Consider the following 15,038-nt stretch of genomic DNA (forward strand, 5'->3'; position numbering starts at 1 on the left):
CTTTGTTCATATTTGGGCATATGGAATATTCGTGCCAAGTTTGGTCCAGATTCATCATTGTTTGAGTCCACAGTGCTCTCTGGATGTGGGTGAACTACAATTCCCAAACTCAAGATCAATGTCCACCAAACCTTTCCATTTTTTTTCTGTTGGTCATGAGAGCCCTGCGTGCTAAGTTTGGCCCAATTCCATCATTGGTGGAGTTCAGAGTGCTCTTTGATTGTAGGTGAACTCTAAATCCCAGTAAGTACAAATCCAAATGTCAAGGTCTATTTCCTCCAAACTCCATCTGTGTTCATATTTGGGCATATGGAATATTTGTGTCAAGTTTAGTCCAGATCCATCATAGTTTGAGTCCACAGTGCTCCCTGGATGTAGGTGAACTACAACTCCCAAACTCAAGGTCAATGCCCACCAAACCCTTCCAGTGTGTTCTGTTGGTCATGGGAGCCCTGTGTGCTAAGTTTAGCCCAATTCCATCATTGGTGGAGTTCAGAATGCTCTTTGATTGTAGGTGAACTATAAATCCCAGCAACGACAATTCCCAAATGACAAAATCAATTTTTTTGAGTGGAGGACATACATTGGACTGTTAGGTGTCTTGTGTCCAAATTTGGTGTCAATTCCCCCAGTGGTTTTTGAGTTCTGATGGTAGCACGAACTAACATTACATTTTTATTTATATAGATTACATGTAATAGAAAATATATAATTTTCTATTGTAGCCATCTCCCCAGTAAATGAATGGTGCATTTTCAGAATCTACTGCTAGACTATTTTAAGCAGAGACAATGAACTCTCATGAGATGATTTTGGCATCCCCTTTCTTTCAGGCAGCATTAATGTGTTTGGATTTGTTTGTTGGTTTCTTAGCACAAGAACTGGTCTCTGAGTGTGGAACTGCGTCCTTGTCACAATGGTCCAGCTGAGACGTGTCTCAAGAGTGTGACTTTAGCTCTGGGACTGGTAAGTACTAGGCCTGGGCGGTTTCGTTCGTTAATTTTGTAATTCGTTAAATATTCGTTATTTTTAACAATTACAAAATGATTACAAAACTTATTTTCAAACCCGGAAGTGTTTTTAAATATCGAAACGGCATCCTCCATCTTTTTTATGAGCTTCCGCCCATTTCGGAAATGACGTTTTAGGGATGGAGGATGCTGGGTGCGCCGGGAGCCAATCCGGCGCTCCCAAGCACCGTGGCTCATTGTGATTGGGCGGGCTGCCATTTAAAAGCGGCTCCGCGTGGCTGCATTGCTCATTGCGAAGGAGACGGGAGGTGCGAGAGGGAGGCTTGGTTGGCTCTTGGCTGATTGCTTGCATTCATTCATTCATTCATTCATTCATTGCTTGCATTCATTCATTCATTCATTGCTTGTGCCTGCATTCATTCATTCATTCATTGCTGGGAGCAGCGGGGAGGCTTTGCCCTGTTTTCGCCCCACAACAGGGCAGGGCAAGCATTTTGTTAATTTTCCATTTTTAAATATTTCTGATAAATATTTCTTTTATTCTTAAAAAAATTCAAAAAATATTCTAAAAAAAGAAAAAAAGTGATTTGCGCGTCCGCCATCTTAACGAATCGATTCGTTAATAATAACGAAATTTCGTAAATACCGAACTTTTTAAAAGGAAAATTTTGTCATTCTTTTAAATAACAAAACGCAAAAAAAACCCAAAAACGAATCGATTTTAGAAACAAATTTTTGCGTTGTTACCCAGGCCTAGTAAGTACACTTCAAAGCCATTTGGAATGAGAGGGAAACACTCTTCTTATTGGTATAATGAATAACCAAGAACAGACCAGTAAGCAAAAGATTGGGGTGATTCATCATTTTTACTAATTTGAATCTTTGAAGATACATTTTAATTAGTATAGAGTTTTTTCCCCATAATATTTTGATCTTGGTACAATTTACTAGAAAATGAAACAGAAAATGCCAGCCTTGTATTTTTCTAACACTTAATGGTAGCTTTTGTTAATTAAATTCTAAGTCGTATTGTATTTTAATGTCTAAAAGTATTGAGGTTTGGTGATATTAAAATTTATTACAGTTTAATTGGGGGACTTGTGGCTCTAGAGCCGCGTCCTTTGGTGATTTTAACCTCTTCTTGGTGGATCAGTATGGATTTTTGGCAAGAGTAGTCTGTTCTACTTTAGACACCTTGCTGGTCACAGAGGACGATGGCAGTGCAGAGATTTATTTATTTATCGTGTCAAGAGCAAACCAAATAGTTTTGGTCATGTCAGGAGCAACTTGAGAAACTGCAAGTCGCTTCTGGTGTGAGAGAATTGGCCGTCTGCAAGGACATTGCCCAGGGGACGCCCGGATGTTTTGATGTTTTATCATCCTTGTGGGAAGCTTCTCTCATGTCCCCGCATGAGGAGCTGGAGCCGATAGAGGGAGCTCATCCGCCTTTCCCCGGATTCGAACCTTCGACCTGTCGATCTTCAGTCCTGCCGGCACAAGGGTTTAACCCACTGCGCCACCGGGGGCTCCTACCAAACAGTTGTATTGCATTAAAACAAACAAACAAACAAAACTCAAAGTTTGCAAACTAGGTATTCTATTAAACGCCCTTTGACCAGTAGCTAGCCACTTGGGGTGCCTCTGGTGTTGCTATAAGAAGGTCCTCCATTGTGCATGTAGCAGGGCTCAGGTTGCATTGTAGTAGGAGGTCTGTGGTTTGCTCTTCTCCACACTTGCATGTCATGGATTCCACTTTGTAATTTCTTAAGGTTGGCTCTGCATCTCGTGGTGCCAGAGTGCAATCTGTTTAGCACCTTCCAAGTCACCCAGTTTTCTCATTTGGTATCAGCCATTGATTGAGGTTCTGGGTTTGAGCCTGCCACTTTTGGACTCTTGCTTGCTGAGGTGTTCCAGTGAGTGTCTCTGTAGATCTTAGAAAACTATTTATTGATTTCAGTCATTGACGTACTGTCTGATACAAAGATGAGAGATGTAGATGGTAGAGGGGAAGAAAAGAAAGCCCATTTTTTACTTTTCTTCTGCCCACTGCTGATATTGGGAACTTCAACATGAGGCTCTTGAAACACATGAAAAAGGGTTTTTTCTCAAGAGCATAAAAGGGACTTAGCCTTCTGCAATCACTTAATAATATTATATATTATGTCTTTTCTTTTGCATTTTTCTTGACATACGGATATACATCTTTTAATACAATAATGTGGATATTAGCCTCTTTCAGCAGAGAAATACATATTCCATAACAATGGCAGCTTCTTCAATGGCAAGATAAAGCAAGAAGATTATTATGCTTCAGGTAAGATAACGTTTGTTCTATGGGGACAAAAACAGATATTTTAGAAGCATAGAACAGAATTATAGAATTAGAAGAAATCGCATGGGCCATCCAGTCGAACCCCCTGCCAAGCACAAAGAACCCCCGACAGTGGGCCATCCAGGCTCAAAGGATGGAACTTCCACCACAGTCTGAGGCAGAGAGTTCCACTGCTGAACATCACTTGCACGTCAGGAAGTTTGTCCTAATATTCAGGGAGAATCTCCTTTCCTGTAAGTTGAACCAATTTCTCCAAGTCTTAGTACTGCATCAGACAAGTCTGCGGTAGTGTCATAGGACACTTTCACCTCAGTTGAGCCACGGAGCTCCACACTTCCCATCACATGATGCAGGCTCACTTCCGGCGAGGCTTTGTGGCTCAACTGGGGTGCAAGCATCCTATGATGCTGCGCCCAGGACATGGGAGGCTTCCTGTATTCCATTTAATACAACAGTACCAGCGTGGGGGAAAACCACGTGGCAATGCTTCCCCAAATATGATGGGGAAGCATTGCTGCTGACGTGGTGAGGCGGGGTACTGGGAATGCCCTGCTGCCCCATTGATTCACCACGGAGTCTGGCGAATCGCCATGCAGGACCTCATAGGAAACCTGCTACAAAACAGGAGCTTTTTTGTTGAGTTCCAGGGCCAGAGAAGCAGATGGCGGAAACAGAAGAATGGCCTGCCTTAGGGGAGCGTGCTTGCTCCATCCATGTTCAACATCTACACAAATGACCAGCCACTGCCAGAAGGGACAGAGAGTTTCATCTATGCTGATGATCGTGCCATTACTGCTCAAGCAGGGAGCTTTGAGATGGTTGAACAAAGCTCTATGTGCTCTTACTGCCTACTACAGGGAAAACCAGCTGATCCCCAACCCATCTAAAACACAGACATGTGCCTTTCATCTCAAGAACAGAGAAGCATCCCGAGATCACCTGGGAAGGAATCCCACTGGAGCATTGCAGTGCACCCAAATACCTGGGAGTCACTCTGGACCATGCTCTTACCTACAAGAAGCACTGCCTGAACATCAAGCAAAAAGTGGGTGCCAGAAACAATATCATACCAAAGCTGACTGGCACAACCTGGGGATCACGACCAGACACAGTGAAGACATCCACCCTTGCGCTATGCTACTCTGCTGCTGAGTATGCATGCCCAGTGTGGAACACATCTCATCACACTAAAACAGTGGATGTGGCTCGTAATGAGACATGCCGCATTATCACGGGGTGTCTGCGCCCTACACCACTGGAGAAATTACACTGCTTAGCCGGTATTGCACCACCTGACATCCGCCGGGAAGTAGCAGCCAATAGTGAAAGGACCAAGGCAGAGACATCAGTCAGCACGTCAACGAGTTAAATCTAGACATAGTTTTCTAAGATCTACAGAAACACTCGCTGGAACACCTCAGCAAGCGAGAGTCCAAAAGTGGCAGGCTCAAACCCAGCACCTCAACCAATGGATGAAACCAAATGAGAGACTCCCTCCTGGGCACACAGAGGACTGGGTGACTTGGAAGGCACTGAACAGACTGCGCTCAGGCACCACGAGATGCAGAGCCAACCTTCAGAAATGGGGCTACAAAGTGGAATCCTCGACATGTGAGTGTGGAGAGGAGCAAACCACTGACCACCTGCTGCAATGCAACCTGAGCCCTGCCACATGCACAATGGAGGACCTCCTTGCAGCAACACCAGAAGCACTCCAAGTGGCCAGATACTGGTCAAAGGACATTTAACCAACTACCAAACTCACAAGTTTTGTATTTTTCTGTTTGTTTGCTTTGTTCTGTTAGAAATGTAATATAATGGACTGGCTGCCCTGACACGACAAATAAAAAAATAAAACAATGTGATGAGGTCCTAGTCTCCAGAACAGCAGAAAACAAGTCTGCTCCCTCTTCCTTATGACATTCTCTCAAATATTTAAACATGGCTGTCATATCTCCTCTCAGCCTGGCAGCAACATACTCTCCAACTGTCCTAATTTGCAGCAATGTTTCTGATGAAAAAGTTTATTAAATTGGAAAAAATTGTTTTTGTGGGACATCCTGCAGCACATTTTGCTACAGTTTTTTAAATGAATATCTCATTGAGTCTCTACAAATTCAACATAGTTTGTGGCAGCCTCAAAAATGAAGTTTCTTGAGTATAACAACTACTTTCAAAGTAAAGACTTCACAATTAAAGAGGAAATAACACTTTCAAACCAGGAACAGAATTTTTTTCAATTTTTGTTACATATTGTAGAATAAATGACTTTTTGTGTCCTCTCCTGAAATCAGCTGCATGACTGCCAAATGATAATGCCAGTCCTGCACAATAGTGTAAAAAAAGATAATAATATAATGCAATTGAATTTATAGTCATGTTGTTCTAATATCACTTTCCACAGATACAATTGTCATCTTCAAGCGGTCTTCATCCTATATTGAAGCACAATTATATTTTGGCTTAAATATACAAATACAGCTTGTCCCAACTATGCAGGTCTATGCCACGTTGCCAGCGAAAAAATATACAAACACAGGAGGTATGCTTCTGAAAGAAATAATATCATTGTGGTTCAGCAGCATGTTTTATAAGGATGTGTGCGTAGCAATTGTCAGGAATATTTCAGTTCAAAATTTAGCATTCTGTTTAGTACCATCGTTTATTCAGAGTAGACGTGAGCAGTATTGCAAATTGAGGAAATTAGTGTAAAAGATTTTGCTCCGCTCTCATCCCTTTCCCAATAGCAAGCTATGGAGTCCTGCTGTTATCTATCTGTGATCTCCAACCAAAGATAACATTCAACTTTTCCTACTCTGCTTGCATTTGCAAGGGGTGGAGAATCTCACTGTTTTCTTTTAAGTTAGATTGGAAACTACTACAGCAGTGTTTCTCAACCTGGGGGTCGGGACCCCCACGGGGGTCGCGAGGGGGTGTCAGATGGGTCACCAAAGACCATAAGAAAACATAATATTTTCTGTTGGTCATGGGGGTTCTGTGTGGAAAGTTTGGTCCAATTCTATCGGTGGGGTTCAGAATGCTATTTTATTGTGGGTAAACTATAAATCCCAACAACTACAACTCCCAAATGGCAAGGTCCGTTTTCTCCAAACTCTACCAGTGTTCACATTTGGGCATATTGAGTATTTGTGCCAAGTTTGATCCAGATCCATCATTGCTTGAGTCCACAGTGTTCTCTGGATGTAGGTGAACTACAACTCCAAAAAACTCAAGGTCAATGTCCACCAAACCTTCCCAGTATTTTCTCTTGGTCATGGGAATTCTGTGTGCCCAGTTTGATTCAATTCCATCATTGGTGGAGTTCAGAAGCCTCTTTGATTTTAGGTGAACTATAAATCCCAGCAACTCCAGCATTACCAAATGACAAAATCAATCACCCCCAATCCCACCAGTATTCAAATTTGGGAGTATTGGGTATTTGTGCCAAACTTGGTCCAGTGACTGAAAATACATCCTGCATATCAGATATTTAGATTACTATTCATAACAGTAGCAAAATTACAGTTGTGAAGTAGCAAAGAAAATAATATTATGGTTGGGGGTCACCACAACATGAGGACCTGTACTAAGGGGTCACGGCATTAGGAAGGTTGAGAACCACTGTACTACAGGATTCTGTCACCGTACGAGTCACTTTCACCCAGTGGGTTACATGAACAGGGGAGGGAAATTCAGATCTCCAAAATCTGATTTGAGATAATGGACATACCCCATGCAGAGGGAGTGGAGCATATGACCTGCAGGCCTGGTCCAGAGGGATAATCAAGGCTCCAAGACCCAAATGGTCCCCCACTAATGACCACTTGGATTTAAGTAGCTTGTCCCAAAATAGGATGTGCCCCTGTTGAGATTAACTTCACAATTCAGCAGCAGATCAGTTGCACAACTTCAGCACTTTCCTGTAGCTTCTTCCTGCACAGTATTTTCAGTCAACTGCTCCCACAGCCTGCAGTCACTCTGGAACCTTTTACATACACTTGAGCACATGCCCGGCCATTGTCAGTTTTACCATTGTCTTTCCCACAGTCTAGATGATATTACAAACTTACCACAGCATACAGTTATATCTTGTCTTAGCAGACAGGTTCTTTTAATTACATATCGCCTTCGACGAACAACATCACAGCACAAGGAGAGAGAATACACTGTACATGACTTCCTTATATACAATTCTATACAATTACACATAGCAATCTCTGATTGGTTCCCAACTCATTGACTTAACTCAAACCCAGGATTACATCATTCACAATCACCTGGACTAGGCCAGAACACATTCCCCAAATGATTCCCTATATACAGTTAATGCATGACTAAGCATTTCCAATAGAAGCCCATTAGCAGTGCATGACTCAGCTATATTACATTACAATACATTGTAAAACCCGACAGGGAAGGGCCTGATACAACATAGCACAGGGATCCTCAAACTAAGGCCCGCGGTCCGGATGCAGCCCCCAAGGCTATTTGCGTGTCCCTTGCCCTAAACTTTAGACTTAGTTTATAATAGTTAAACTTTCCATTTTAAACATGAAATCCCCTTGTCGAAATATTCTTTCCTTCTAGAAATTTTTTAAAGGGTTCCCAGTCCTTCCTGAACTCTGACAGGTTGTTTGACTGAAAGTAAATTGTGAGCTGCTTTGAGTCCTAATTTTGGAGAAAGGTGGAGTATAAATAAATAGTAATAATAATTGGAAGGAAGAATGAATCATAGAATCATAGAATCAAAGAGTTAGAAGAGACCTCATGGACCATCCAGTCCAACCCCCTGCCAAGAAGCAGGAATCTTGCATTCAAATCACCCCTGACAGATGGCCATCCAGCCTCTGTTTAAAAGCTTCCAAAGATGTAAATTTTGTGTATTTATCAAGCTGTATCAATTCACATGCTAAATTATGAAGTGATAAAATGAATTTACGTTTGATAAAAAGGCAGGTATGGCATATGTTTCCATCTTTCCCCCCTCCCTCCAGATTTCATTTTCTCCCTACAATGTAACAAATCCTTTTTATTTTAACACTTCTAGAAATTGTCCATCAAATAAAAGATTGAACTTCATGTTTCTCAAAGTCTTATGTTAATGTCACCAATGGTGAAAGAGGAAAAACATTTTGTGATTTTATTTTGGCAATCTATAGGACTCTGTGGTTCATTCAACAACAAAGCCGAAGATGAGTTTATGTCAAGTCAGAACATCCTGGAGGTGACCCCTGAAGCATTTGCAAGGTCCTGGGAAATGATGACATGTCCTAAAGTCAGGCAGTTATCATGTGCCAGCATAGAGAAAGGTAATATGTTATATCTGTTTTATTATAATATGTGCATTTATGCTTGTTTTACATTGTTGTTGGCACTGTGCTGTGCCAGTTGGTAGCCATGCTGAGTCCCTCTGTGGAGATCGAGATAGGATGGGACACAAATGCCCTAAATAAATAAATAATCATTTTAGGAGCACAAGTCTGACTATATAAAAATGCTTTTTATGGCATCGTAAGCCAGTGGGCTTGATCTGTTCATTAGAGGATATTGGTGATGGTTTCCAGCACATCTATCCTTGACAAGTCTGCTATTTCAATACCCAATTCAGTACGGTAATGTCCAAAACTAAAATTTATTTATTTATTTATTTACAGCTTTTCTATTCCGCCCTTCTCACCCCACAGGGGACTCAGGGCGGATTACAGTGTACACATATATGGCAAACATTCAATGCCAATTTTGACATACAACATATACAGACATAGACAGAGGCTATTTAACTTTTTCTGGCCACCAGGGGAGCTGTTGCTTTCATTGTCAATCTGCGACACTGATGAAGTACTTCCGCATTCCCCGCATGCTTTTTTGCTGGAGTGCTTGCTGGAGTCTTTTTTTTAATGGCCTCATAAATTAGTCAATTTAGCCTCCCCACACTTTAAGGTGGTACCTAATTTTCCTACTTGACAGATGCAACTGTCTTTCGGGTTGCAAAGGTCGACAACAGGCTACACACAATTGGTTGGAAACCCACTCCAACCCGGGCTGGCTTCGAACTCATGACCTTTTGGTCAGAGTGATCTTAATGCAGCTGACACTCAGCCAGCTGCGCCACAATCCCGGTGCTGAATGTCATTTTGTACAGTTATTCATTGCCAATTGAACTCTTTTAAAGGGTTTCTACAATAGAAGCATTCTCTTCACTGCTTTCCCAATTTTAAAGTTGGTATCTATGCCATGGTTCCCTCTCCCCTCCATCCTAAGGTGACTTGGAAGCTATGTTCCAAACAATTAAACTTGTAGTTGTAACTGGGGAATACAGACCTGTTGGAAATATGTAAATTAAGTGTATGTAATGTATGAAATGTATAAAATCTGTTTTAAAAAACCAGTCAGGGTTAAGTACTTTAGTAAGCTGGTTTTTGGAGTGTATTTTTTTAACACTTTAGTTGTACTGAGTGTTGAAAACTCGCTTATTGTAGATTCATTTGGAATGTAGATGCCATCATGGAAATATAGTCTTAGGTTTAGAACTGTTAAAATGAAATTTTCTTCAAAATAAATATTTTTAAAACAGATGGATAACTAGTTGAAACAGATAACACAGATAAAATAGAAAATGCAATGTTTGCCATTCCATTTCAACAGTTTATGATTACTGAGAAATGTGGGTAATATGGCAGGGTATTATGACTTTGAGGTGGGGCCCGGTGGCACAGTGGGTCGCAGATTCGAATCCGGGGAGCGGCATGAGTTTCCGCTGTCATCCCCAGCTTCTACCAACCTAGCAGTCTGAAAACATGCAAATGTGAGTAGATCAATAGGAACCGCTCTGGCGGGAAGGTAACGGCGCTCCATGGAGTCATGCTGGCCACATGACCTTGGAGGTGTCTATGGACAACGCTGGCTCTTCGGCTTAGGAAATGGAGATGAGCACCAACCCCCAGAATTGGCTACAACTAGACTTAATGTCAGGGGGATACCTTACCTTACCTATTATGACTTTTAATTAATCCAAAATGCCTTCATATTTTAGAATCCAGTAGCAATACATCTGTTTTTAACATTTACATTTGTGTATATTAAACATTAATGCATTGTTTTTCCACCTACAAAGCCTTAACAGTAGAATTATTACTTAAAATGGTTTATATTCCAAAATTTACACCCATAAACAGTATAGCTGTAGAGTACTAGGGGCATCTAGTGATCACTAAAGCACATTACAATAATGGATAAGGAACCACTGCTTTCAGGTTCTCCATATATTCCATGGTCTAAAATAACATGGAAGATCTCAGTGAAGAGCTTCACCTCACAAATAATAATAATAATAATAATAATAATAATACCTATTAAGACCACCTTACTGGGATCTGCACGCATTATTCGCCGATACATCGCACAGTCCTAGACACTTTGGAAGTGTCCGACGTGTGATCCAATACAACAGCCAGCAGAGTGTCTGCTGTGGACTCATCTTGTGGCGTTTCAAATAATAATAATTACTGTTAATTACAAACAATAGTAACAATAATTACAAACAAAGGCACAACTCTGTGGCCCAAATGATGTCACAAGTACCACTTGCCAGCAGTAAAGAATTGGTGGGATCATAAACCTGCAAAGGTCGTGGAAAATGAACATGCAAAAAATACTGTGGGACTTCTGTGGGAGGTGGGAAGGTAGGGGAAAAGGTGGCTCTCAAATCCTGGAGAGGAAAAACATGGGTTGAAAGCAAGGTTGTGCAAAATACTGATCTTGGGCATTCACAACAAAGTTCTGGTGTAGCCCAATTGTGATGCAATGTGAAAGTAATTTTTCTAATAATAGTGTGTTTACATTTGCTTCAAGAACATGATTGTGATGAGGCAACAAGCTTGTGTGATCAAATCTTTATCATAAGATCGTAGAATCATAGAATCATAGAGTTGGAAGAGACCTCATGGGCCATCCAGTCCAACCCTCTGCCAAGAAGCAGGAAAATTGCTTTCAAAGCACCCCCGATAGATGGCCATCCAGCCTCTGTTTAAAAGCTTCCAAAGAAGCTCCACCACATTCCGGTGCAGAGAGTTCCACTGCTGAACGGCTCTCACAGTCAGGAAGTTCTTCCTGATGTTCAGATGGCATCTCCTTTCTTGTAGTTTGAAGCCATTGTTCCGTGTCCTAGTCTTCAGGGCAGCAGAAAACAAGCTTGCTCCCTCCTCCCTGTGACTTCCTCTCACATATTTATACATGTACAAACCACACGATCTCTTAATGTTCAGATGGAATCTCCTTTCTTGTAGTTTGAAGTCATTGTTCAGTGGGTTCAGAGTGGTAGAGCATGACCAGTCTTCCTTTTCAGTTCTTAAATGCAAACAGTCAGACATAGCTGTAGAAAATAAAAACAATAAATATGCATTGGATAACAAATAAGTTAAGCATGAAATCCATCTTCTCAGCTCTCATAACCCTATAATTCCTCCTGTCTCTGATTATCTGAAGTCAAGTTCATTAGATGAGACAGTCAAATTGCAATTACAGCAGGACAAAAGCACCTTTGCCACATGCTGTTGCTCCTTTCCTGCAGTTCTCCCAGTAGGAAACAATCTGGAAAGTGTTGTTTTTACAAAGACAAATAATCCATTACTGGTCTCCTTTTGTAAAGTAAATCCCTTCCAATAGTCTCCCATTGGGATGGCAGCAGAGAATAAGAAATCGATTTATGAATTGCACATATTTCTATGTCAAAGACCAATGCCATGGTTCTCTGAGACTAGCTTCCTGGGTGTTTTTAGTATGCTCATACCTGCTGTCAATATTTGTTCATGCTCACCAAAATGTGATCACACAGAGAGATTATGGACAATAATATATGCCTTGATTTTATTATTAATTACAGAAAAATTTGCCAAAAAACACTGCGCAGTCCTTGCTGATGCTAACGGAGTATTTGCTGCTGGCCATTCTATATTGGACTACAGATCCTACTATGAAGTATGAAAAGATTCATTACAGCTAAGTGTGCAGTGATGCACAGTTCACTTCATCTTATTCTAGCAATTTCAATTGCAGCTCAGGACCTTCCTACATATAAGACTAGTCCAATTTATTTCGTTGGGAGGCTGGATGGTTGAATTATTTCTCACAGATTAGCTGGTAGAGAGCAACTTTTGGACAGAGCTTGGAAATGACCAGATCTAAATAAGGGGTGATTTATAATTATTTTCTTCCTTTATAACTAAGGCAGAATCACTTTAAGTTGCAACTGTAATGTAACAAGGAATAACGGCATTGTTTATTAGGATAATTATGAGGGTTGAATGAAAAGTAATGCCTCCACCTTCGTAACTCCTCAACAGATGACCATACTGGTATGAGGCAGGTACTGGCTTGTTCTGTAGACTCTCCTCTACAGTTTCATTTTGGTGGGAAGCCTTAGCATTGAATGGTTGTGTTGTTAAAGTGCGAAGTATGGAACTCTGCGCAGACAGTCGGTCAATGCGACTTAAGCAACGTGCAGTCTTTGAATTCTTGACAGCAGAAGGCGTCACCCCAAAGGAGATTCATCAGAGAATGCAAGCTGTTTATGATTATTGTGTTGATGTGAGTACTGTGCGCTGTTGGGCGAGTAAGTTTAAAGATGTTGAGGTGGGAACATCTGACTTGCATTACAAACAAAGAGTTGGACGTCCTGTGACAGCAACCACCAAGTTTCACAAGCAAAAAATTGACAGATTGATTCAGGACAATCATTGTATCACTCAGAAAGAAATTTCAAGCACAATCGACATTTCACAAGAATGTGTGAGTCACATTATTGCTTGGCTTGGCTATTGGAAGATCTACACACAATGGGTTGTGGAAACAGTGTCGACTTCTTCCGTGACGGCTTCAGAAAACTTGTTCATCATTGACAGAAATGTATCCAATTATCTGGTGATTATGTGGAAAAGTGAATGGTGATAGTTAAAGAGCACATTCTAAGGATTATTTCTGCATTTGATTTATTAAAATATTCCCATCCAAGTCCAAGTAACGAAGGTGGAGGCATTACTTTTCATTCAACCCTCGTATAAAGCAAGGGTCCCCAAATTAAGGCCTGTGGGCCAGATGCAGCCCTCCAAGGTTGAGGACCCCTACTGTAGAGGGTTTTTGTTTACTTATATAGTTGTAGTTGATTTACACCACACCAACAGCTTGCAGCATTCATATGTTGTTTTTCAAACAGCAGCTATATAACAGTAGCTACAGAAAGGTATAACTTAGAAGAACCAGAAAGGAACTGATACATTTCAACATTGTACTTGTAATGGTAACCAAACACTACACAGAAGAAGGGGTTGCACCATAACTGTAACTAGTTACTCTGGATAATGTATTGTCGAAGGCTTTCATGGCCGGAATCACTGGGTTGTTGTGGGTTTTTTCGGGCTATATAGCCATGTTCTAGAGGCATTTCTCCTGATGTTTAGCCTGCATCTATGGCAACCTCACTACCTCTATGGATGCTTGCCATAGATGCAGGCGAAACGTCAGGAGAAATGCCTCTAGAACGTGGCCATATATCCCAAAAAAGAACGACAACTACTCTGGAAAATGTTTAAGCACTGTGACTTCTAAGTGGATTTTTTTTTTGTAAAGTGGACATAATAATGGCATGGCTCAAAACAATGTAAAAGTACACACCTGCACTCTTTCTATTCTGCATCAATAATATTCAGAAATGGGCACAAGAGACAGTAAAGGGCTATAACATTGCCAGTAGCTATTATTATTTGTTTTGCAAATTCTAAGAATAAACTTCTCAATCTTCTAAATTGCTTTGTGAACCTTACCGTTGCTTTATGTTAGAGAAAAAACATAAAACTTCAGGGGAAAGTGCTTTGTTTTTTTTGTTTTTTGTCTTCCAGAAATGTCTTCTGTCCACTTGTGTATGTGAAGAAATCAAGGATTGTTTGTGCACAGCTCTAGGAAACTACGTTAAGGCATGCACTAAACACGGAGTATACATAACTGATTGGAGAAGGGGATTTTGTGGTAAGATGAGAGAAAGCTACTCAAGCTTAAAGTATTTTGCTTGACACCACTACCGCCAACAAAATCTGGTGTAGGAAGATGTACCTTGATGCCATCCATGATATTTAATACTTTGAGTTTTTTAGAGGATGTACAATCTCATCGAACAGGCCAATTTGCTTGTCGTTTCCATTGCTCTTAATTCTTTTGAGTGTTGTATGTTGCAGGGAAGGCCATCAAAGTGGTATCATCTGCATATCTAAGGTTGTTAATGTTTCTTCCAGCAATTTTAACCCCAGCCTTGCATTCATCAAGCCCCGCACATGATGATTGAGCAGTTTACAAGAGTCCTTTGCTTGTTCCACTTTGGCTTCTTACTCATTCTAGTATGTACTTTGCCACGATTACAGACTGGTTCAAGATTGGGAAAGGCGTACGGCAGGGCTGTATACTCTCACCCAATCTATTCAACTTGTATGCAGAACACATCATGCGATGTGCGGGGCATGATGAATGCAAGGCTGGGGTTAAAATTGCTGGAAGAAACATTAACAACCTTAGATATGCAGATGATACCACTTTGATGGCCGAAAGCGAGGAGGAACTGAGGAGCCTTCTAATCAAGGTTGCAGTTAAACATATAAAAAAACCCAAGATGATGGCAACAAGACTGATTGACAACTGGCAAATAGAGGGAGAAAATGTGGAGGCCGCGACAGACTTTGTATTTCTAGGTG

General features: G+C 41.0%; 1 protein-coding gene across 1 annotated transcript in view; it reads left to right on the forward strand.

Moving 5' to 3' along the window:
- MUC19 (mucin 19, oligomeric) overlaps window positions 1-15,038 on the forward strand; it is an 83,063-nt gene that overhangs the window by 41,429 nt on the left and 26,596 nt on the right. The window contains exons 11-16 of the mRNA XM_067468480.1: window positions 874-966; window positions 3,201-3,285; window positions 5,708-5,845; window positions 8,463-8,612; window positions 12,185-12,279; window positions 14,196-14,322. Coding sequence (XP_067324581.1) covers window positions 874-966; window positions 3,201-3,285; window positions 5,708-5,845; window positions 8,463-8,612; window positions 12,185-12,279; window positions 14,196-14,322 — 688 coding nt within the window. The remainder of the gene's footprint in view (window positions 1-873; window positions 967-3,200; window positions 3,286-5,707; window positions 5,846-8,462; window positions 8,613-12,184; window positions 12,280-14,195; window positions 14,323-15,038) is intronic.

Source organism: Anolis sagrei, chromosome 5, assembly GCF_037176765.1.
Source record: "Anolis sagrei isolate rAnoSag1 chromosome 5, rAnoSag1.mat, whole genome shotgun sequence".
NCBI lineage: Eukaryota > Metazoa > Chordata > Lepidosauria > Squamata > Dactyloidae > Anolis > Anolis sagrei.